The 23793-nt window shown below is 43.5% G+C and overlaps 1 protein-coding gene across 1 annotated transcript in view; it reads left to right on the forward strand.

The window, feature by feature from the left end:
* Positions 1 to 23793, forward strand: part of LOC147916919 (scavenger receptor cysteine-rich domain-containing group B protein-like) — a 49212-nt gene that overhangs the window by 19084 nt on the left and 6335 nt on the right. The window contains 3 exon segments of the mRNA XM_087433020.1: positions 1233 to 1550; positions 1685 to 1756; positions 22707 to 22745. Coding sequence (XP_087289146.1) covers positions 1233 to 1550; positions 1685 to 1756; positions 22707 to 22745 — 429 coding nt within the window.

Below are 23793 nucleotides of genomic sequence, written 5' to 3' on the forward strand. Positions count from 1 at the left end.
GACCTGGCTAGTGTTGTGCTTAGTGTTTTCTGAGCATCTACTATGTGCCGTGCACAGAATTAAGTGCTTTCACAACATCGTTACTGCACAATAACCATATAGGAAGGTGCTATTTCCAACATTTCACGAATGAATTAACAGAGGCTCAGAGAAGACAGATGAACAGATGATCCTGGTCAAATGACTAGAGTCACACAACCATATGCTGCAAAGGCTGGATTCACCCTGACCTGTCTGACTACAAGGACAGTGTTGGTTTCACTGTGTTTTTCATGGTGACGTGTGTCAAAGCTACCTCGAGCGCCCTGGAGAAGGAAGGTATGAGCAAAGACTACTTGCTCATGCCAAGACTATTTGAGAAAATTATATGAAAATATTAAATGTTAAGTATATTATTAGGCTGTCTACCACAGAGAATTTATTATAATAAAAGATATGAAAGGTAAAATGTTAACTGTTAATTTGGATTTTCCATTTTTTCCTTCACTGTTTCACTTGGGCAAAATCTATCTCCTCAACTGTCCCTAGGCTTTCTCCTTAGCACATAAGCTCCCAATATAACCATTCTTGGCATATTTCCCCAAATATGGTCTAGTATAATCTTCACAGCATTGCCTGGTAGCCAGGGAGGATGTTATTTCCATTTTACAGTTGAGGAAACTGAAGTTCAGTTGTAATAAAAGGTGGAGTCAGGGCCCAGCTTTGGATTAGAGAAATCCTGTCTTCATGCTGAGAACTCAGTTGTGCCTCTGGAATGGGATCCATCCCTAAGTTACATGCCCCAAACAAGGCTAGGAATCCATTCAGAGAAACAAACGTTCTCTTTTTAATTAGTTGAAGGCTTGCCCATTTGAAGTGACTTTTCATTATCAATGGGGCTGCCCCTTGGCCTCTAACTGCCGAACTACATTTCCATAAGCCGTATCCCCTAAATGAACAACATCACCAGGTAACCAGCAAACAATTCCTTTAAAAATAACCTGGGGATATTCATCCCAGCTCTGTTGGGCTGCACTGTAGAATACAAATCCTCCCAATGAGAAGAAAGAGAATACTAAATAAAATAAAGAAAGCTACAAGGGCTATTTTTTTACTATAGATGATGAGGTATGTGACCAAGAGACAGCATTTCTGAAAAAATGAGTTATTGCCTACCAATATACTCAATATAGGAAATCTCCCTGACCTCAGAGAGCTGGGTCCCCAATGTCTCTCCTCCTTGTGTCTCCCAGGATCCTGGATGGCTGTGAGGCTGGTGAATGGCACGGGGAGGTGCTCAGGCCGCGTGGAGGTTCTCGTCCAGGGCACCTGGGGGACTGTGTGTGACGATCTCTGGGACATGGCTGAGGCCACTGTGGTGTGCCATCAGCTGCAGTGTGGCCAGGCTGTGGCTGCCCCGACAGGGGCCCACTTTGGGGCAGGCTCGGGGAAGATCGTGCTGGACGACGTGCAGTGTGCGGGTAGCGAGAGCCACCTGGGGCAGTGCGTGCACAGGGGTGAGGCCAGGCACAACTGCGGGCACCTGGAGGATGCTGGTGTCGTCTGTGCAGGTGAGGGGCCATTTTCTTAACGAGAAGTTGCTGCTTTGTTTCCCCTCAGACATTTCTGAATGATTTATTTTAAAGAGTATTCTATTACAAACAGTACCAGAGACCTTAGCGTGTGGGTTTCTTTTGGCCCTCAGGTGCTGATGATTCACCTGGCCCCACTCCAGCTGCAGAGCCTGAAGCTGTCACTCCATCATACACGCTGTCAGGTTGGTCCATTCTTTGCTCAGTTCTTTTGTTTTGTAGCTTTTTCTCACTAGAGTGTCCCTTTCTTAAGCCAAGATAGCAGGGTCTTGGCTTTGCATAACTTCAGAAGGCACCATCTTCCTAGGATGCACTGTGAATTGCATCTTCATGCAGGTCGTCACGTTATAAGTGAGTGGCAGTCCCTGGAGTCATGCAGCTCAGTGGTCCTGCACGGTTGAGTCACTCCAGGGGTAGAAGAGTTAATAGCCATTCTACATCATAACACATCACACAGGGGGCACAGACCAGAAGAGGAAACAAGTTTCTCATTCCATTACCTAGACTTTTTCTTTCTTTTTTTTGCTGAGGAAGATTGTCGCTGAGCTAACATCTGTGCTAGTCTTCCTCCACTTTATATGTGGGTCACCACCACAGCATGGCTGATGAGTCATGTAGGTCTATGACCAGGATCTGAACCCACGAACCCGGGCTGCTGAAGCAGAGCATGCCAAACTTAACCACTACGCCGTGGGGCTGGCCCCCTAGACTTCTTAAATAATTCCTGAACTTGCCTAAATGATGCTTGTACACTGGGAATGTATGCTTGTCTCCAAATGGTTCAGGAGTTCAGTCAGTTAAAATGAAATCAGTTAAGATTTAATTAATATCTATCTCCCAAGTGATACTTATGGTGATTAAAACAGATTTTAAAAACTGCTTATAGATTCACAAATCAGTAGACACTTGTACGACTATTATGTAGTATCCTTTTAATTTCAAGAATCTGAAAAATGCAGAAACAAGCAAATAAGTGGTTGGAAGAGGACACCAAGAATATGTAAAAATGAACAGTTCCTCCCTTTGTAGGTGTTTGATAGAAGAGCAGTGAAGCCTGTTTCCTTACATACATGATAACATGGATGTTGGAATAGAACAATGGTTAGTGAAATCCCCACTGGCAGTGGCCACACTCTGACAGTGTCCACTTCTTCACCGTGACTGAAGCTGCTTCACCACCAGGAAAAAAACTGTTGGTATATTTTTGACATATTAAGACATATTAATTCTACATTGTACCACATATAATGTACCACATAGCCAACCAAAAAAAGAAATCAATTATGTGATTGTTTATTTTTCTATTCCAACTCATTTTAAGCAACCAATTTGATGCTTTAACCACTTCTAGATAGTCTAATCCCAAATTATTTAAACTTGAATGAAATGGCTATTGAATTCAAGTGACTATTCACAATAAAGAAGTGGCTATTCAATTGTTTTGCTTTACATACATATATAAAAGAATATTATGAAAAATATCAAGCTCACTGACAAATGTTGAGAATAATATAATGAACCCCTGGGTACTTAGGGTACCCAGTACTGAGTTTTATCAAATCCTAATATTTTGCTCTAATTGTTTGAGATCCTTTTTAAAAGAAAACAATACAGTAGCACATTACAAGGATCATACACAATGACCAAGCGGGATTTTTCCCTGGGATGCAAAGATGGTTCAACATATGCAAATCAATGAATGTTATATACCATAATAACAGATTTAAAGATTAAAAAATCACATAATCTTCTCAATAGATGCAGAAAAAGCATTTGACAAAATTCAATACCCTTTCATGATAAAATGCTCAACAAACTAGGTATAGAAGGAATGTACCTCAACACAATAAAGGCCATAAATAACAAGCCCACAACTAACTTCATACTCAGTGGTGAAAATTGAATGCTTTTCCTCTAAGATCAGGAACAAGACAAGGATGTCCACTCTCACCACTTCTATTACTCTACTGGAAGTCCTAGCCAGAGCAATTAGGCAAGAAAAAGAAACAAAAGAAATCAGAAAGGAAGAAGTAAAATTATATCTGTTTGCAGATGACATGATCCTAGATGTAGAAAACCCAAAACACTTCACAGGAAAAAAAAATGTTAAAACTAAAAGATGAATTCAGTAAAGTTGCAGGATACAAAAATCAACACACGAAAATCAGTTGCATTTTTCTACACTAACAATGAACCATCTAAAAAGGAAATTAAAAAAAAAAACATTTACAATAATATCAAAAAAAAATACTTAGGAATAAAATACTTACGAATAAACTTAACCAAAGAAGTGAAAACTACACCTCAAAAATACAAAAGATTATAAGAGAATACTATGAAAAGCTATATACCAACCAAATCGGCAATCTGGAAGAAATGGATAAATTCTTAGAATCATACAACCTTCCAAAACTAGATCAAGAAGAAGTAGAGAATTTGAATAGACCAATCACCAGTAAGGAGATCGAAACAGTAATCAAAAACCTCCCCAAAAATAAAAGTCCAGGACCAGACGGCTTCCCTGGTGAATTCTACCAAATATTCAAAGAAGACGAAGACTACAGGCCAATATCACTGATGAACATCGATGCAAAAATCCTCAACAAAATACTAGCAAATTGCATACAACAATACGTTAAAAAGATTATACACCATGATCAAGTGGGATTTATTCCAGGGATGCAGGGATGGTTTAACATTCACAAATCAATCAATGTAATACACCACATTAATAAAATGAAGAATAAAAATCACATGATCATCTCAATAGATGCAGAGAAAGCATTTGACAAGATACAGCATCCATTTAGGATAAAAACTCTGAATAAAATGGGTATAGAAGGAAAGTACCTCAACATAATAAAGGCCATATATGACAAACCCACAGCTAATATCATCCTCAATGGTGAAAAACTGAAAGCTATCCCGTTAGAACAGGAACCAGACAAGGATGCCCACTCTAACCACTGCTATTTAACGTAGTACTGGAAGTCCTAGCCAGAGCAATCAGGCAAGAGAAAGAAATAAAAGGGATCGAAATTGGAAAGGAAGAAGTGAAACTGTCACTATTTGCAGATGACATGATTTTATATATAGAAAACCCTAAAGAATCCACCAGAAAACTTTTAGAAGTAATAAACAAATATGGTAAAGTTGCAGGATACAAAATCAACATACAAAAATCAGTTGCATTTCTATACACTAACAATGAAGTAGCAGAAAGAGAAATTAAGAATACCATCCCATTTACAATCGCAACAAAAAGAATAAAATACCTAGGAATAAACTTAACCAAAGAGGTGAAAGATCTCTACACCGAAAACCATAAAACATTGCTGAAAGAAATTGAAGAAGACACAAAGAAATGGAAAGATATTCCGTGCTCTTGGATTGGAAGAATTAACATAGTTAACATGTCCATACTTCCTAAAGCCATCTATAGATTCAATGCAATCCCTATCAAAGTTCCAACAACATTTTTCACAGAAATAGAACAAAGAATACTAAAATTTATATGGAACAGCAAAAGACCCCGAGTAGCTAAAGGAATCCTGAGAAAAAAGAACAAAGCTGGAGGTATCACACTCCCTGATTTCAAAATATACTACAAAGCTATAGTAACCAAAGCAGCATGGTACTGGCACAAAAACAGACACACAGATCAATGGAATAGAATTGAAAGCCCAGAAATAAACCCACACATCTATGGACAGTGAATCTTTGACAAAGGAGTCAAGAACATACAATGGAGAAAAGAAAGTCTCTTCAACAAATGGTGTTGGGAAAACTGGATAGCCACATGCAAAAAAATGAAAGTAGACCCTTACCTTACACCATACACAAAAATTAACTCCAAATGGATTAAAGAGTTGAATGTAAGACCTGAAACTATGAAACTTCTAGAAGAAAACATAGGCAGTACGCTCTTTGACATCAGTCTTAGCAACATATTTTCAAGCACCATGTCTGACCGGGCAAGAGAAACAATAGAAAAAATAAACAAATGGGACTACATCAAACTAAAAAGCTTCTGCACAGCAAAGGAAACCATCAACAAAATGAAAAGACAACCTAACAATTCGGAGAAGATATTTGTAAACCATACATCTGAGAAGGGCTTAATCTCCAAAATATATAAAGAACTCATGCATCTCAACAACAAAAAAACTAACAACCCAATTAAAAAATGGGCAAAACACCTGAACAGACATTTCTCCAAAGAAGATGTACAGATGGCCAACAGACACATGAAAAGATGTTCAAAATCATTAACTATCAGGGAAATGCAAATCAAAACTACAATGAGATATCACCTCACACCCGTCAGAATGGCTATAATTAACAAGACGGGAAACAACATGTGTTGGAGAGGATGTGGAGAGAAGGGAACTCTCATACACTGCTAGTGGGAGTGCAAACTGGTGCAGCCACTATGGAAAACAGTATGGAGATTCCTCAAAAAATCAAGGATAGAACTACCGTATGATCCAGCTATTCCACTGCTGGGTATTTATCCAAAGAACTTGAAAACACCAATGAGTAAAGATACATGCACCCCTGTGTTCATTGCAGTGTTATTCACAATAGCCAAGACTTGGAAGCAACCTAAGTGCCCATCAAGGGACGAATGGATAAAGAAGATGTGGTATATATACACAATGAAATACTACTCAGCCATAAGAAATGATGAAATCCAGCCATTTGTGACAACATGGATGGACATTTCGGGTATTATGCAAAGCGAAATAAGTCAGAGGGAGAAGGTCAAATACCGTATGATTTCCTTCATTAAGTAGTAGATAATAACAACAATAAACAAACACATAGGGACAGAGATTGGATTGGTGGTTACCAGAGGGGAAGGGGGGAGGGGGGAGGGCAAAAGGGATAATTTGGCACATGTGTGGGGTGATGGGTTGTAATTAGTATTTGGGTGGTGAACATGATGTAATCTATGCAGAAATAGAAGTATAATGATGTACACCTGAAATTTATACAATGTTATAAACCAATGTTACTGCAATAAATAAAAAACTTAAAAAAAAAATTAAAAAAAAAGAAGCGAAAACTAACATTGATGAAAGAAATTAAGAGAGATACAAAGAAATGGAAAGACATCTTGTGTTCATGGATTGGAAGACTTAATGTTGTTAAAATGTCCATATTACCCAAAGAGATCTAAGGATTCAATGCTATTCCCATTAAAATCCCAATGGTGTTTTTTAAATTTTTATTTATTTATTTTTCCCCCCAAAGCCCCAGTAGATAGTTGCATGTCATAGTTGCACGTCCTTCTAGTTGCCGTGTGTGGGACGCGGCCTCCGCATGGCCAGAGAAGCGGTGCATCGGTGCGCGCCCGGGATCCGAACCCGGGCCGCCAGTAGCGGAGCACGCACACTTAACAGCTAAGCCACGGGGCTGGCCCCCAATGGTGTTTTTTATAGAAATAAAAAAAAACTCATCCTAAAATTCATATGGAACCACAAAAGATCCGGAATAGCCAAAGTGATCTTGAGAAAGAAGAGCAAAGCTGGAGGCATCATACTTCCTGATATATTTTGAATATATTATAAAGCTACAGAAATTAAAACAGTATGGTACTGGCAGAAAGATAGGTATATAGGCCAATGGAACAGAATAGAGAACCCAGAAATAAACCCACGCATACATGGTCAACTGATCTTCAGCAAGGGTGCCAAAAAAACACAGTGGGGAAAGAATAGTCTCTTCAACAAATGATGTTAGGAAAACTGGATATCTATATGCAAAAAATGAGGTTGGACACCTACCTTATACCATACACAGAAATTAACTCAAAATGGATTAAAAACTTAAACATAAGACCTAAAATCATAAAATTCCTAGAAGAAAACATAGGGGAAAATCTTCTTCACATTGGTTTTGGCAATAATTTCTTGGATGTGACACCAGAAACATGGGCAACAAAAACAAATAGACAAGTGGGACTACGTCAAACTGAAAAGCTTCTGCACGGAAGAAATAATCAACAGAAGGAAAAAGCAGCTTATGGAATGGGAGAAAATATTTGCAAACCATATATGTGATAAAGGGGTTAATTTCAAAAATATTTATGGAACTCCTACAACTCAATAGCAAAAAGACAAATAACCCTATTAAAAAATGGGTGAAGGACTTGAACAGACATTTCTACAAAGAAGACATAAGAATGGGCAATAGGTACATGAAAAGATGCTCAACATTGTTAATTATCAGGGAAATGTAAATCAAAACTACAAGGAGATATCGCCTCACACCTGTTAGGTTAAAACAAAGACAAGTGTTGGTGAGGTTGTGGAGAAATTAGAATCCTTGTACACTATTGATGGGAATGTAAAATGGTGCAGCCACTATGGAAAGTAGTATGAAGAGTCCTCAAAAAGTTAAAAGTAGAACTACCATATAACCTAGCAATCCCACTTCTGCATATATATCCAAAAGAATTAAAATCGGGATCTCAAAGAGATATCCACACTCCCATGTTCACTGCAGCACTATTCACAATAGCCAAGATGTGGAAACAACCCAAATGTCCATAGACAGATAACTGGATAAAGAACATGTAGTATACACATACAATAGAAGATTATTCAGGCTTAAAAAAGAGGGAAACTCTACTGTGGCCATTTGCCACATCACAGATGAACCCGGAGGACATTATGCCAAGTGAAATAAGCCAGTCACAAAAGGATAAATACTGCATGATTCCACTTATATGAGGTATCAAAAATAATCAAACTCATAGAAAGAGACAATAGAATGGTGGTTGCCAGGGGCTGAGGGAGGAGGGAAATGGGGAGCTGTTTAATGGGTATAAAGTTTCAGTTATGCTAGATGAATAAATTCTAGAGATCTGCTGTACAACATAGTGCCTATAATTAACAATTTGGTATTGTGTACTTCAAAATTTGTTAAGAGGATAGATCTCATGTTGAGTATTCTCAAAAAATAAAAAGGGGACACAAAGAAACTCTTGCAGGTATTGGATATGTGTATTATCGGGATTGCGATGATGGTATCATGGGTGTTTGCATATGTCTGAACTCAACAAACTATACACATTAAATATATACAGTTCTTTGTATATCAATTATACCTTGATAAGACTATTTTAAAAAAAGAAAACAATACAATCCTTATTGCTCTTTTATGAGTTAATAAGATGAAAACAGGGCTGCCTTAATGCCCTGTGGAAGCTTCACACGGCTTAGGCTACTCAGAGCCCAGATAAAGCCACCAAAGATCTAAATGGAAACCAAAACTTTCGGCCATTTAATTGACTGCATGTCCCTGTGGTAGAACACTTTTGGATTGCTCCTAAAAGAAAAAGGAAAAAATCCACAGTTGGTTTTGTGGGCACTTAGAGAACTGGAGTGTACTAACCAAGAGTGTATCCTCAAAGTGTTAGCATTTTCTATCATACCGTGGAGTCTCATTTCCAGTGTTGGATGAGCATGGAGGGAAGGAGGTGGGAAGAGCAGACCAAACCCTGACAGGACAGATTTGGGCCCAGCCCTCCTCTCCGGGCTTGTTGTCAGAAGTTCACTCTGTGTGGTGAGGTTGTATCTAGCAGTGAACAAGGCCTCTCTTTATTCTGCACTCACAGGTCAAATACTGTCAGCAGCCGTACCCTCCACAGAGCCTGCTACGCTTCCTGCAACTCCCACTCCAGCAGGTCAGTTGGGTCTGTTCTACAGGGAACGGGGGAAGGGCGCCGTGTGCCAAGCACTGGGCTGGCACCTTCCCAGGCCTGAAGCCACACTGAGTGCTGACATTAGGAGCAGAGGCAGGAACTGACGCTCATATTTGCCTGTGACCTCCAGGCTGGGTCTGTTTCCAAACCTCATCTTCCTGAAGTTGAGATTAGGGATGTCCTAATTACTGGAGATGTCTGTTTGTTCCTGATGACAGGTAATGGATTATCTGCAACCATAGCCGCAACAGAGCCCGTGGCCCTGCAGTCCACACCCACGCCCCTGGCAGGTAAGTCCTTGGGAAAAAGGGGGAATGAGCTAACATTTATGGAACAATCAAAATGTGATAAGCAGGGAATCAGATGCTATAATGTAATTGATACTTCATTTAACATTGTTGATGCTCACAATAACCGACAAGTGTTATTCTCCTCTCCCCATCACTGTTTTATAAAACGAGACACCGAAAAGATCATTTTCCTAGCATCACCCAGCTAGAATACGGTGAAGCCAAGATTTGGGCACATATCTGTCTGACTCCAAACCCACACGACTACCAGCCTTTTGAGTCGGGGGACGGTATGTCCAAAGCTATCTTTGGGCTGCCGGGAAGAGAACATTCTGGCAAGCCTAATTGCTAAGGTCCAGGTACATTAAGACCATACCCAGGAAATTGGGGGAGTCAGCTTTGGGGAGTCACCTGCCCTATAGTTTTTAGTATAAAATTCCTAATGGGCAAAACTTTTAATTTTATATTTTCCACTGTAACATTAGGCAAAAGTTATCCTTTAATATACCTAGGACTCTGTATCAGGAATGAGCCCAAATCCATTTCTTCCTTCTTCACTCTGGTGGACCTGCCTGTACAACTGCTTTACAAAGAGGAAAACTCGTTGTACCATTTTGGCCTGAAGGCTGGTTCTACAGTAACGCACATCAGTAGTAACTCACCTTTTCTAGGCCAAACCTAATTGTGTGTGGATGTTTAAAATAAATTCCATGGTGGAAGTTTATGGCTACGTAGAGGGGCTAACCTGGCCATTTAGTCAATCTGCTGTCTCCTAAAAGAGCACTACACAGCAGCCACACATCACCTCCTCCATTTCAGGCCTCACCTTGGGCCATTTCTTGACGTTCATGAGCCCCTAGGCACTTTTGCCTTCAGGGACGCCTTCCTCCACAAAATACACATATATATAATTATATTTTATGATGGTGTTAGTATAAAGATGAGTCGAATCCAGACTAGATTGCAGTCATCATTTTCTTCTGATTTTAAAAGAAATTAAGACATTTTCGGGGCCCCAGGCACCGTGCCTACCACATCTAATTGATGAGTCTGTTCTGCTCCTCTGAGTTGTTCTGAATAACTTACAGATCGGGATCCACCACCAGCACCACAAGGAAGTTTGGGGAGGGAGAACACAGCGCTTTTGCCCACCACAAAACTGTTTCGGATCTGAGGGTGGGAGACAATTCTGACTTATTTATAACTTGGGGGTCAGAATCGACCAGCTGTGGCGAGAGCCATCCTAGTCAATGTTCTCCTTTGAGTGGGGCTCAATAGGCCAGTCCGCCTGTTCTCGGCAATGGTGCACGGCCATTTTTGGACAAAAGTTGTTCACAGGAGCCTTGTTGAGAAGAGAGGTTCACCTTTTGGGGAACAGTACACACAGTGCCTGGTGGGACGGGGTTGACGGTAGGTGACAGTCAGGATATTTTCATGCTTTTCCTGAAAGATGGTGGGGAGGAGGGGTGTCCATGGAGTGGATGCGGACCGCCTGGGAGAATTTGGGCCTCTAAAGGGGACCTTGACCTAGAACCTCCCTGGCAGGCTCCTCATCGTCTCTTCTGAGCATAGTCTCCTTGTGGTTATGATAACAACTCACATTTGTGACACAGTTTTACCCACATATATTTTCTAATTTGATCTCAAAAGAACCTGTGTGTTAGATAGATAAATATAACTACTTATATTATTTATATTGTGTTATGCTGTATTATATTGTATTTCTACTCCTATTTTGTAAGCTAGAGAACTATTAATGCAATGAGACACAGACTCTCAATCTTTTTGTTTAAATAAGAAATCCAGCAGAGCATTGGGTTTTGCTTCTTACCCCTTCCACACAGGGAAATAGGACATGCCAAAAATCACCGTTGGCTTAACAAAGAAACCTCTCCAGTGTTTCTAGTACATTCTGAAATGTAGAATGTCAATATAAATATTATGGCCAGGGCAACAAATTACTAAATAAAGCAACCATCAGAATTACAGACCCTTCAAAGTTTACTTTCATTAGACAGAAATAATCTCTGAGATTATTTCTCCTTTAATAAAAATTACATTTGCAAGGCAGCTTTATGATGCAAAATAGTATCTGTTTTTCAGTATCTACACTGAAAAGGATGTTTTCTGCCTTTTTACTTTGCTGAGATTTTCCTCAGCAGCAGTGAGGGGCTGTGAGAATTCTTTCAGTCGGCAGTGAAGGAAAAGGGCAGATCTGAGTAATTCGACACATAACGAGGAACAGAAAACAAAAGAAAAAATTTTGCCAAAAAGAATGTGAGTGTACATGTTTTGCATCTATAGAAACAGATCTTCATCTCTAGTAAATTAAAGTTTATTATAAAAATTCTATATGATGGAAATGCATTAACCCCTTAGTAAATTCCTGCATTAAATGATCAGCACCCCCTTTCCCAAAACCAACTCAGAATATTTGTTTGTGTGTGTGAGGAAGATCAGCCCTGAGCTAACATTAGTCGCCAATCCTCCTCTTTTTGCTGAGGAAGACTGGCCCTGGGCTAACATCCGCGCCCATCTTCCTCCACTTTATATGGGACCCCGCCACAGCATGGCTTGACAAGCGGTGTGTCGGTGCGGGCCAGGGTTCCAAACCACTGCCGTGGAGCACGAACACTTTACCCCTATGCCGACGGGCCGGCCCCTCAGCAGATTTTTCTTATAAGAATAAGACATCACTTTCTTTTCACTCAATTGCTTTTTGTTTGATGTTTTGTTATTTCTCTTTTTACTTTAGCTGCTGAGTTATTAGCTCTAGATTAGCCTACACTCATATGTCTAATAATATAATCTTTTAAATATAAGTTGCTACTTTATATCCTGCATATATTTTCATGCTTAAATGTTTCAAAATAAAATGTAACTTATTCCTAAAGATAAGAACAGAAAAGTAAGAGCGTTAGTCATTATTTCTAAGAAACATTTTGTTTTGGTTCTGTTGTTAGGATGTCAGTGTTTCCTAGAATGTGTCGTGTGGAGTCTGAGTTCCTCAAGATTGTGACGTTGATATGCACTCAAACAACGGTTCTTTTTTTGAATATCAGAAACTTAAGATAAACTAGTGGGACAAGTTTTAGTTCTGTTGTAGTTTTACCACAGCACTTCTAAGGGATTTTACTCTGTGAAAGATCTTGTGGATTTCAAAAAGGGGTTAAGTAGCCATCAGTACCCAAAATTTTATCTGACCAGAGAATATTTTCATTTTTCATGAAGCGTCTCTCTTTTTTTTTTTTTTTTTTGTGAGGAGATCAGCCCTGTGTTAACATCTACCAATCCTCCTACTTTTTTTTTTTTACTTGCCGAGGAAGACTGGCCCTGGGCTAACATCCGTGCCCATCTTCCTCTACTTTATATGCGACGCTGCCACAGCATGGCTTAGCAAGCAGTGCGTCGGTGCCCACCCTGGATCCGAACCCGCGAACCCTGGGCAGCTGCAGTGGAGCACGCACACTTAACCGCTTGCGCCACCAGGCCAGCCCCCATGAAGCATCTCTTAAGACTGGTATTTGGTCTAATACACGTTTGGGAAAGGTGAATTCTAAATTATTGGATTCCTACATGTGCTACTATGAATAATTCTAAACAAATTTAGGTGAAAAAAAATTGTCTTCCTGACTATTGAAACAGAGGCTCATTTGTAAAATTGGGCCCAGGTTCTTACGTTGTTAATGCCGTGGTGTAACAGGGCCCCTTCCTTCCTTCTTCCCTTCCCTCCTCCCTTCCTTTCATCACAGTGTTAATGCACATGCATTAAAAATTACACAGTCCACACCAACTTACACTATAATGCAGCATTCCTCTTGCAACTTCTATGCACTACCTCCGTTCTATACCCACAAAATATTATTCTGATTCTTCTGGGATCTCTCTCCAGTTTTTGTCTTGTTTTGCTTTCTCCTGTAAATCTTACTAAGATTTCTTGCATGGACTATGGAACCAGATTTCCTAATTTTTAATACTTGCTCCCCAGAACTGTGTGATCTCAGTTACTCAACTGCTTTGTGCCTTAACTTCCTCACCTACAATATTACATGTATAGAAGAATATATACTGTTATTATTATCCACACATATATATATGCACATATAGATATATAGATGCAGATATCAGGGCTGTGGTGAGGGATAAAGGAGTTGAAAGAGTAAATCACTCAGTGAGTGCCAGACAAATGTTAGCTTTGTAATAACTGTCACCATCATTGTCATCAACAAATACTTGCATTCTGCTCAAGTCAGAGAACTGACCTAGAGAAACGTAAACAAACTGAGAAAACAAACTCAGACTTCAGCATCTGCGTGTGGCCTGGCCTTTCTCCCAGTGTGGGGGCCGGGTTCCAGGAGTGAGCACCCCAGGGAACAAAGCACAAGTGTGTGGCGCTTCCTGGGCTCAGAAGTATTTAGCATGACTTGTGCCATACTCCGTGGGTCAGGACAGTCACACAGGCCTGCCCAGGTTCGAAGGTACGGTGCAGAGACTCCACCTTCCAACATGGGACTGTCAAGGTTCTAGAAGAGCTTGTGGAACGCAAGAGATTTTGCAGAAATCTTAGAAAATACGGCGATCCCCTTCTCAGCCAGCACCCCCCTCCTACGTTGGCTGTAGATCATCTTGTTCCTCCACACCCATCCCTTCCCCAAGTTTCTCTGGGCTGAGTCAGCTCACTTCTGTCAGCGTCCACCTCCCGCCTGGGACCTCAGAGCGTCAGTTTAACACTCTGCTGACACCTCACCCCACCTCTGTCTGCTCTCTAACTTCTGAAAAGGATGTGTTGGAATTTCCCATCAGTTCTTACTTCTCCTCCCATTCTTTTTCTCCTGTGGATTAAAACATTTTAATTCTTTTGGCATGCTTTAGGAAGGAGAGGAAATAAATGCATTTAATCAAATTGCATTTCATTGACGTCCCCACAGGTTTTCCTCTTGCGTGATCTTGCCCTTCCCTTCACTCTGCCTGGGATGAACTCCCTTCCCTCATGGTTAACCTGCAGAAACGTTTTCTTGTTTCAAAGCCAGTTCTTCATGAACTGACCTCCCAAAGTGGACGAAGTGTCTGTCACCAGGAATGCTATCAGAATCCCCACTGAGGTATTCCTCGTATTTGCCCGACTGTGTAAATGTCTGTGGTTTTTCCGTCCTATCCCTGACTGTAAATCCTGAGGCGTAGACTCTACCTTATGGAGCTTTGCACATAATAGGCATTAAGTGAACATTCTATGGTTAAAAGTGCAACTATGCTGGCAGCAAAGAAAACAAATGTCTTTAGTGCTGGAAAGAGTGCTCTGTGGTCTCCAGTCTGTCACGCCACGCTGGCGACCTCCTCAGGGAGACTCTGTTCAGCTGTCCCCCAAAGCACGGCTGTAGCAGGGCCCCGTCCACACGCCCCTCGGGTCAAGGGTCCTCTGCAAGGTGGGATGAAGGGGCGCGTGTAAGGTTGAGAACCCAGGGCCTCTGGACTTCCCTCTCTGGGAGTGAGCTGCAGCTGCTCCCTGCGGTTGTCCAGCCTCTTGAGGCACCTCCAGGAAGTAGGAGGTCCAGCTCTGGTGTTCCAAGACCCATAGATCTCTCTGTCTGCCCAACCCAGAGGGAACGCCCCTTTAGCGCGCAGACTAGAGTAAGCCCTCTCTCCCTCAAACTATTCTCTTCTGGGTCTCAGGCTTTGAAAACAAAAGCCAGGGCACCCCACAGGCTACAATAGCTCCTTACTCTGCATATCACTTCTCCAAAGCAAGAGGCACAGGGCTCAGTCTGAGAGGGGGAGGGAGAGGGGTTACGTCAGGGCAGAGAATCTCACCAAGCTCACTGGCCTTAGAAAGCAGTATAGAACACTGAAGCAGACTGCCTCCCCGGGTGCAAAGTTCAGATGGCCACTTGAGCCTGAGAAAGTTACCTTGGCCTTTCCGAGAGTCAGTTTCTTTATCTGCAAAATGAAGATAGTAGAACCAACAAGAGAGTTATTGTAATGGTCAAATAAGATCAAGCTTGTAAAGTACTCGGGATGGCACCTGGAATGGCACTCACAAAATGTGAGTAGTAGCATTTACTATTGTTATTATTACTCTGAAATAATAATGTCATATGGAAGACACAAATATTATGACATCAGCAGTATATTCGCCATATATAACAGGACCAAGGCAATCTCCTGACACAAGGTCAGTCTCACAATTTCCCACTGCTTTGTGCCTCCCAGGAGCCTGGATGGCCGTGAGGCTGGTGAACAGCACAGGGAGGTGCTCAGGCCGCGTGGAGGTTCTCGTCCAGGGCACGTGGGGGACCGTGTGTGATGACCTCTGGGACCCGGCCGAGGCCACTGTCGTGTGCCACCAGCTGCAGTGTGGCCAGGCTGTGGTGGCCCCCACAGGGGCCCACTTTAGGGCAGGCTCTGGGAAGATCGTGCTTGATGATGTGCAGTGTGTGGGCAGCGAGAGCCACCTGGGGCAGTGTGTGCAGAGGGGCGAGGCCGGGCACAACTGTGGGCACCTACAGGACACTGGTGTCATCTGTGCAAGTGAGGGGCTATCAGTCCTCATTTGGAGGGGTATTCCTATCCCTTCACTACTCACCCCTCCACACACACACACACACCCACACACACACACAGCGCAGTCTAGGAGTGTCAGTGGATCCAGGCGGGCAACCGGTATTGTCAACACCCTTTCAAAGTTATGCATCAAGGCGATAACTTGGTGCCATCCTCTTGACTGCAAAGATTGCTAAGTGTGGCTCACAGGCTGGATCCAGGCTCAGAAGTGGCTTGTTTAGTTTGAAAATTCAGGCTGAACTTGAATTCAGCTGGATCAGAGTATTTGGCATAAAAACCCAAATTCTCACATTTTGTGAAAAAGCAGAAGTTCAGGCTCAAAACAACAAATTCTTTTATTACATTAACTGGCTAGATCTGAGCAAAGGCTGCCCATTTGGCCGCAGAACAGCTCTCTAGTCCACACTGTCCCCATCACTCCAATCCCTTGTTTGTCTAACCCCCATGGCCCTCGGAAACTTTTGAGTTTGTGACCTCTGGGTGACAGGCCAAATCTGTCAGCTGGCATTTCACACCCTCCATGTCTGGGCCTGGTGACCTTCCCAAACCTATGTGCCCCTCTGGTTGACTCTCCACCCCACAGTATTCCCAGGGTTTTCCTGCTTCTCTCCACTGGCAGCTGGAAAAAAAAAATAAAAAATGTCTCTGTGAATGAAAGGCTCTGCGAGGCTGCACCTGGCCCATCCTGAGCAGCTCCCCCTCAACACCTAAGGCCCTGGAAAGCACTGACTCCTGAAGCTTCCCTGGGACACTCAACATTTGCTGCCTGGTCTCGTGTCTCAAATCCCCAGGAAATGCCAAGCTCCTTAAGGGCAGGGTCTCTGCCTCTTTCTGCTTCCACAGCCCCCTGAATGTAGGACGTTCCCAGTAAACATTCACCAAGGAAGACACGCTAACATGCTGATCTCTCTTCACATTGACAGGTGCTGATTCCACAGCCGCTCTGCCTACAGGTAGGACCCGTGTTACATTCCGCGTCACCTACTGGACTCGGCATGATGTGAAAAACATCATGAGGTTTAGACTCAGATTCTGGTTTGATTCCCAGCTTCACTCATTCCCTCCACCATTCATTCCACAGATATTGACTGAAACTCTGCCAACAAACGCCGGGTCTACAGCAGTGATCAGAACCCCCTTGGTCTCTTCTTTCATGGGGTTTGTACCCTAATAGGAGAGACAGACATGATATATGATTACCCTCAGTTATGTGACTTCTGCCAAGTTATATCATCTCTTAATCCCATTTCATCTCGATTCTCTTCATTAAAGTAAGAATAATACAGAGAATTAAATAAGGACGAGAATTTGATGGTGAATTTGTGAATTTGTCAGTGCCTAATGTCACCCGGCACCTGGCAGGCACACACACAGCAGTGGTTCCTTCCTTCAGTCACATGCCAACCTAAGGAAGGTGGCGTGGGGGATGGAAAGAGCCCTGAGCTATAGGAATCTGATTCTGGCTGGCCTCGCACCAGCTGAATGACCTTGGCCCTCAGTCTTCATGTCATTAGAGCAGGCACGTTGGAGCCTATGCTCCCTAAAATTCTATGCCTTTGACTACCAAGGAGAGAATAAGCAGCCACGTGGCCTGGCTGAATTAAGTATTTGCCACTATGGGAAGCAGGAGGTTGCCTTCGAAAAACAGCGATGTTTGTCTTGTAGTAGAAACTGAGGGACACTTTTTCATCCAACATTTATTATGAGAAATTTTTTTTTTTTTTTGAGGAAAATCAGTCCTGAGCTAACATCTCATGCCAATCCTCCTCTTTTTTCTGAGGAAGACTGGCCCTGAGCTAACATCCATGCCCATCTTCCTCTACTTTATATGGGTCACCGCCACAGCATGGCTCGACAAGCAGTGCGTCGGTGCACACCTGGGATCCGAACCGGCGAACCCCGGGCCACCGCAGCGGAGAGCACGCACTTAACCCCTTGCACCACCGGCCAGACCCCCTGAGAAATTTTAAATATACAGCAAAGTTTGAAGAATTTAACAATGAACTCCTACCTAGATTCTGTGATAAATGTATCAATCTATCTATCATTCCTCTATTCATCCATCAACCCATCTTATATTTTATTAAGGTTTGATTTACGTACCATAAAATTCACCCATTTTAAGGTTCAGTTTGGTAAATTTTGGTAATTGTAGACAGTTGTGAGATTCCTGCTACATGCATGATAGAACAGTTCCCTCCCTCAAAGGTTTCCTCATGCTGTTGCAGAGTTGACACCCTCCCCCCTGCCCACCCCAAAGAACTGCTGTGTGACTTTCCTCGCTTTGTTCAGGTGAAGTCACAACACACTTGGGGAGAGGGCAGCAAAGAGAGAGATGACGGCCAACTGATGACCTCTCATACAGCAGGCCACTTGGGACTAATTGCCCACAAGCTTGCTTTTGCTAATGGCCACGTGGTGCCTGTTAGTCAACAGGCAGCAATGTCATGTTCTGCCCTAAATGGAGATCTTGGGGATATGAGGTGACTGGCCTTAGAATGCAGTGTCGTCATTATTCCCATTGAATCCTGGCAGGCGGCAGGCACTCCCTTGAAGCAACTGTGCATCTTCTCCCAGTGTTCTGACTGTTCCCTGTTGACAGTCCTTACTTTTTACCCATCAACAGCCCGTGAGAACCTACTCCCCCCATCATCAGTGATGTCAATGGCTCAATACCCACCTCCTTCTGCACCTCCAGGTAAGGCTGGTTCTTTTTATATCATGTCTCCTGAACAACTTTGTTCATTTGACAATGAATGAGTGAATGAGTATGTGTCACTGAGGATATATAGTGTCACTTGGGATAACATAGCAATAAACAAAGCAGACCCTCATGTAGTCTAAGGCCACTGCTGTGGGGGATGGGCGTGTTACAACAGAGTGTGGTGAATGCTATGATAGGGGAGCACAGGGTACCATGGGCTTCCAGAAGAGAGTCTCCATCCAGCCCCGAGGGGTGAGGGCAGGAGGAAATAATATCTAAGCCAGGACCTGAAGGGTGATGGGGCAGTGGGATTGTCCCAGGCAGGGGAGAAATCAGGTAGTTAGGATCCCTATGGGCTGTAGGGTGGGAGACACTAATATGCTTTGCGAATTAGAACATAGGGCTGGCCATTAACCATACAGAGCTAGTGAAGAGCGAGGTGGCTCTTTAAGATGGCTTTTTGCTGTGATCAGGGATGAGTAATATTTCAGGATATTCAGCCTTGAGTTGGATTTTGTTTTTTTATGAATTAGGTCCAATTTGACGCCAGATAAGTCAGGAGTACAACATTGGACCCCTGATTCCCTTAATCTAGCTGTACAGCCAAAAGATTCAGGGAAGACCTAGAGGAGCCATTGTCACTGCCCCAGGGTCTGAGAGCTTCCCTAGTGGGAGACTGCCTGGCAGGTGCTGTAGCTCCTGGGCGTTGGCCATGGCCTTTGGAGTGTGCCGATTACCATTGTTGACTCTGTGAGTTTCAATTGCCTGAATTCATGCTCCATATCTTTCTTTGCTTCATTCGTTTAATAACTTTTTATCTTGCTTACCTACTATGTGCTGAGCACTGAACCAGGTTGTATGGTGGGCACATAGATGACTTGGACACAGTCCCAATTCTCAGAGAGTTTGCAGTTTAGTAGGGAGACAAGTCCTGTACACAGAATATAATGTAAGAAGAAAGTGGTCTGTGCCATGAAAGAGGCCCCATCATGCTCTTTCTGCACCCTCAGACCCGGGGGAGAACTCAGTTGAAGGAGTACAAACAAGAAAGGAATTGAGCTGCCATAGAGCCGTGCTCTCACACTCTGGATCTTCTTTCTCCATCTTTTTTCCTCTCATGCACCATTATCCTGAGTAGTTTCTCTAGCTAATTACCCACTCACACATGATTCATCATGGCTGCCCCAAGTGGAAGCATCAGACCCCGCATCCAAGTGACCTTCCAGCTCTCTTCCCAGTTCTAAATAGCCAGGGGAGAATTTGGCCCAATCCTGCTCACGGATTGGTTCCTTTGGAGTCAGATGTATACTCCAGCCCATTTATCTGCCCAGGCAGACCCAATCATGGGGTTATACAACATTAGCCCCATGCCCCCTCCTGGCTTTGGGTAGGGGTATGGATAAAAAAGAAGTGTATAAGTTATCTATTGTCATGTAAAACCACCCCCCCAAAAAAGTGTCTTAAAACAACAACCATTTATAATTGCTCATGAGTCTACGAGTCAGCTGGGAAGTTCTGCTGATCTGGGATAGGCATGGCTGGTCCTCGCTGATCTTACCGGGCTTGCTCATGCATCTGTGGCTAGCTGGCAGGTCATTTGAAGACTGCCTGGCCTAGGATGGCCTCCCTCACATGTCTTGCAGTTCCATAGCTATTATCTGAGGTGACAGAGGTGACAAGGTTACGTGTCTTTCATCACCCAGCAGGCTAGCTTAAGCTTATTCACGTGATTGTCTCCAAGTTCCTGGAGTAAACAGGAGCCCATCAGACCTCTTGAGGCCTCAGATCCACATGGGTGCACCATTACTTCTGCCACATTCTGTTGGCCAAAGCAAGTCTCTGCCACCAGCCCAGAATCAGGAGTAGGAAAATAAGCTCAACCACTTGATGGGAGGAGCTGCAATGTCACATTGCAAAGATTGAGGATATCAGGAAGACAACTGCGGCCATTTTTGTAAATAACCTACCACAGGCAAGCTGTCTTAAAATAGGGTGTGGCCGAGGAAGACACTATATGCTTCTTAGAGCAGACGCATCTGGGGAATGGCGTGGGATCTGTCATGACAGTGTGAGGGGTGGGATAGCTAAGTCTTGGAAAGTAGGGAAAGCTAGGTCGCGTAGACAGTAATCCAGTCATCAACAGACAGAGGAGGCAGCTATCACCCCCTTACCACCTGTTCTTCCCCACATGGCTGGGCCCCCGTGTGCTGGTAGGTGGCCACGGGAGCTGCGTGGACTTTGTGGAACTTTTCTACCAGGAGTCTGGGGGACTGTATGTAATGACCTCTGGGGCCTGCCAGAAGCAAACATCGTCTACAGGCAGATGGGGTGCGGCTGAGCCGTTTCAGCCCCGGGTGAGGCCCGTTTTGGGGATGGTTCTGGAAAGATCCTCCTTGACAATGTGCACTGCAGAGGAGATGAACAGCACCTGGAGGAGTGCTCCCATGTTGGCTGGTTTTCCCACAACTGTGGGCACGAGAAGGATGCCAGCATGATCTGTTCAGGTAAACACCTGCTCCCTTCCCAGGTAGAGCCCAGCTTTGCCTCTTTCCAAGAGAGTGCTTTTCAAAAGCCAGTGTAAAAATAACTATTGAAAATGAACCAGTACGTTATTTGTTCACAGTAGATATTTTAATCCCTCACAGTTACAGATGCTGAATACTTGATGGTCACACCACCAGGTAGGCAAGGCCATGTTTCCATGTGCGGCTTATCAAAACCTTGGGGAGGAAGTTCTGCTGGAAATTGGATGTGTCTTATTCTCCAAGCTGGTGGAGTGACTGAGAGATGTGGAATCACCTGATCATCCAATGGGAAAGAGGGATAGCACCTTAGAAATCACCTGGTCCAGCCTCACTTTCTACCTTTCCTCCTACTTCTCTGTGCATTTTACACACAGGAAGCAGAATCTAAATTTCTCAGACTTCTGTATAGCACTTTTGGCTTGTCAGTTCCGAGGGTTGTAAGGGGATGGCAATGATATGAGGGCAGGGGGTGGTCAAGATTTGAGAGGTGGTTAAGGCACTTCCTGCCCAGGGGCAGATGACTGGTGGGCCAGACCTGGACAAAGTCAAGGTGGGCCAATTCTGTTTCCACCCTCTCCTTGCCTCTGCCTGGTTCCTGGTGCAGCTCTGGCCCCACAGAGCTTCTGTTGCTGTTGGTATTCCCACATGCTCTCAATGCCAACACCCGGAGTTTTCCATGCCAGTGTCCTGTCTCCTTCATAAAACCCCCAGGTCCCTTGATGCCCTGCCCTAAGCTGGGTCAGTCAGAGAGTGAGTCATGAATAAAGCTGACTGGACATGATCTAGCAAAGCTTCAGTTGTATCCCCTCCTGGGTTGTCAACTCTAACATGTAAGAATGGATTGGTCCTAGGTGGGGCTCTCCAACGGGAGATTCTGGGCCAAGTGTCACTGGTAGGGGAGATGTTGGGGGGCATGAAGGAGGATCCACAGCATCCTTAGGTCCTGACTCACCATCTCTGAGGAGCACCAGGTCAAAGTAATCGGTGAATTGGTGCCTCTTCCTATTCTTAAATCGAAGCCTCATAATTCCCGACTCTTGGGTCACTGGAATTGGCTACAGGAGCCAGAATTTCACATCTTTAGTTTTCTTAAACCCCCAAATTAAAAATATCTCATTTAAGAGAACGATGCAAAATAGATCTGGGAAGACTCTAGATCAGAGATTCTTCCCTCCTGCACATTAACATCCCCTACATTCTCTGACCTCAACCCCAGAGACTGACTCAGTAGTTCTGGAAGGGGCCCAGATAGCATATTTGTTACAAGCTCCTCAAGTTTTCATGTGCAGACGGGGCTGTGGACTCAGTGCCCACTGACAATCCATGTGTCCTTTGTGTGTTTGACAGGTCGCCCTTTGGCTGCCATGGCAGGGACGATGGCTGCAGGTGAAACTTTGGTGTCCTTGGCTGCCCTGATCGTCATATTCCAGCTCAAATTCTGAAGTGACTCTTCAAGGAAATTGAGCAAAATACTGATGCACTGTCTGGGTCACCCCTCTGAAGCTGTGTTCTGAGTGAAGAGACCAATAATGAGAGCCAATGAATTTATGATTCCAATTCCATTTCTATTTAGTCAAAGAAGGAAGTTTAAGTAAACAAGTGGTGCCAGCCTTCTTGGTCTCCTTGCGTGGACACTATGTGTGAAGGATAGGCATGTGGCTATTAACTCAGCAGTGTTGCCAGGGTGCTACTCAAGGGCATCATTTCAGAGGGTTTCCACCATGATGAGCATGTTTTACTCCTCTTCTTTCCCTTTCTCTAACAATTTCTGTCCTCCTTCTCCATGCTTTCTTTTTCATTTTCCATTTTTTTCCCTCTGCTCTTGCCTATATCTTGGGCTTCCAGAAGCTCCACTGAACTTTTCTTAGCACCACTTGGAAATAAAGGGCTAAAGTAGTATTGATGACTGGAGAGTCTGGCTGATCCTTCTAGGGAAGAGCCACAGCTAGATGACCAGAGCCAGTCGAGTGTAGGTCCTATTCTTACACAGCCAGATAATCTGATGGAGAAAGCCATTGCCACGGGTGTCATCTTTACTTGTGGACTGAATATTGAACAGATGGATAGATAGACAGACAAGCAGATGGAGAAACATCTCATGCAGATCCCAAGCAGATGGGTGGGTGGATGGACAGGCGGACACAGAACAATATCAGTATTAGAAGGGATAGATGACTCAGGGCAACTTCTTGCCACTTAGTAATGGATTCTTTTTTTGTTTTTTTTTGTGAGGAAGATCAGCCCTGAGCTAACATCCGTGCTAATCCTCCTCTTTTTGCTGAGGAAGACCAGCTCTGAGCTAACATCCATTGCCAATCCTCCTCCTTTTTTTTTTCTTTTTTCCCCAAAGCCCCAGTAGATAGTTGTATGTCATAGTTGCACATCCTTCTAGTTGCTGTATGTGGGACGCGGCCTCAGCATGGCTGGAGAAGCA

This window comes from Ceratotherium simum, chromosome 6 (assembly GCF_057802395.1).
Source record: "Ceratotherium simum simum isolate JZ-2026a chromosome 6, ASM5780239v1, whole genome shotgun sequence".
Taxonomy (NCBI): Eukaryota; Metazoa; Chordata; class Mammalia; order Perissodactyla; family Rhinocerotidae; genus Ceratotherium; species Ceratotherium simum.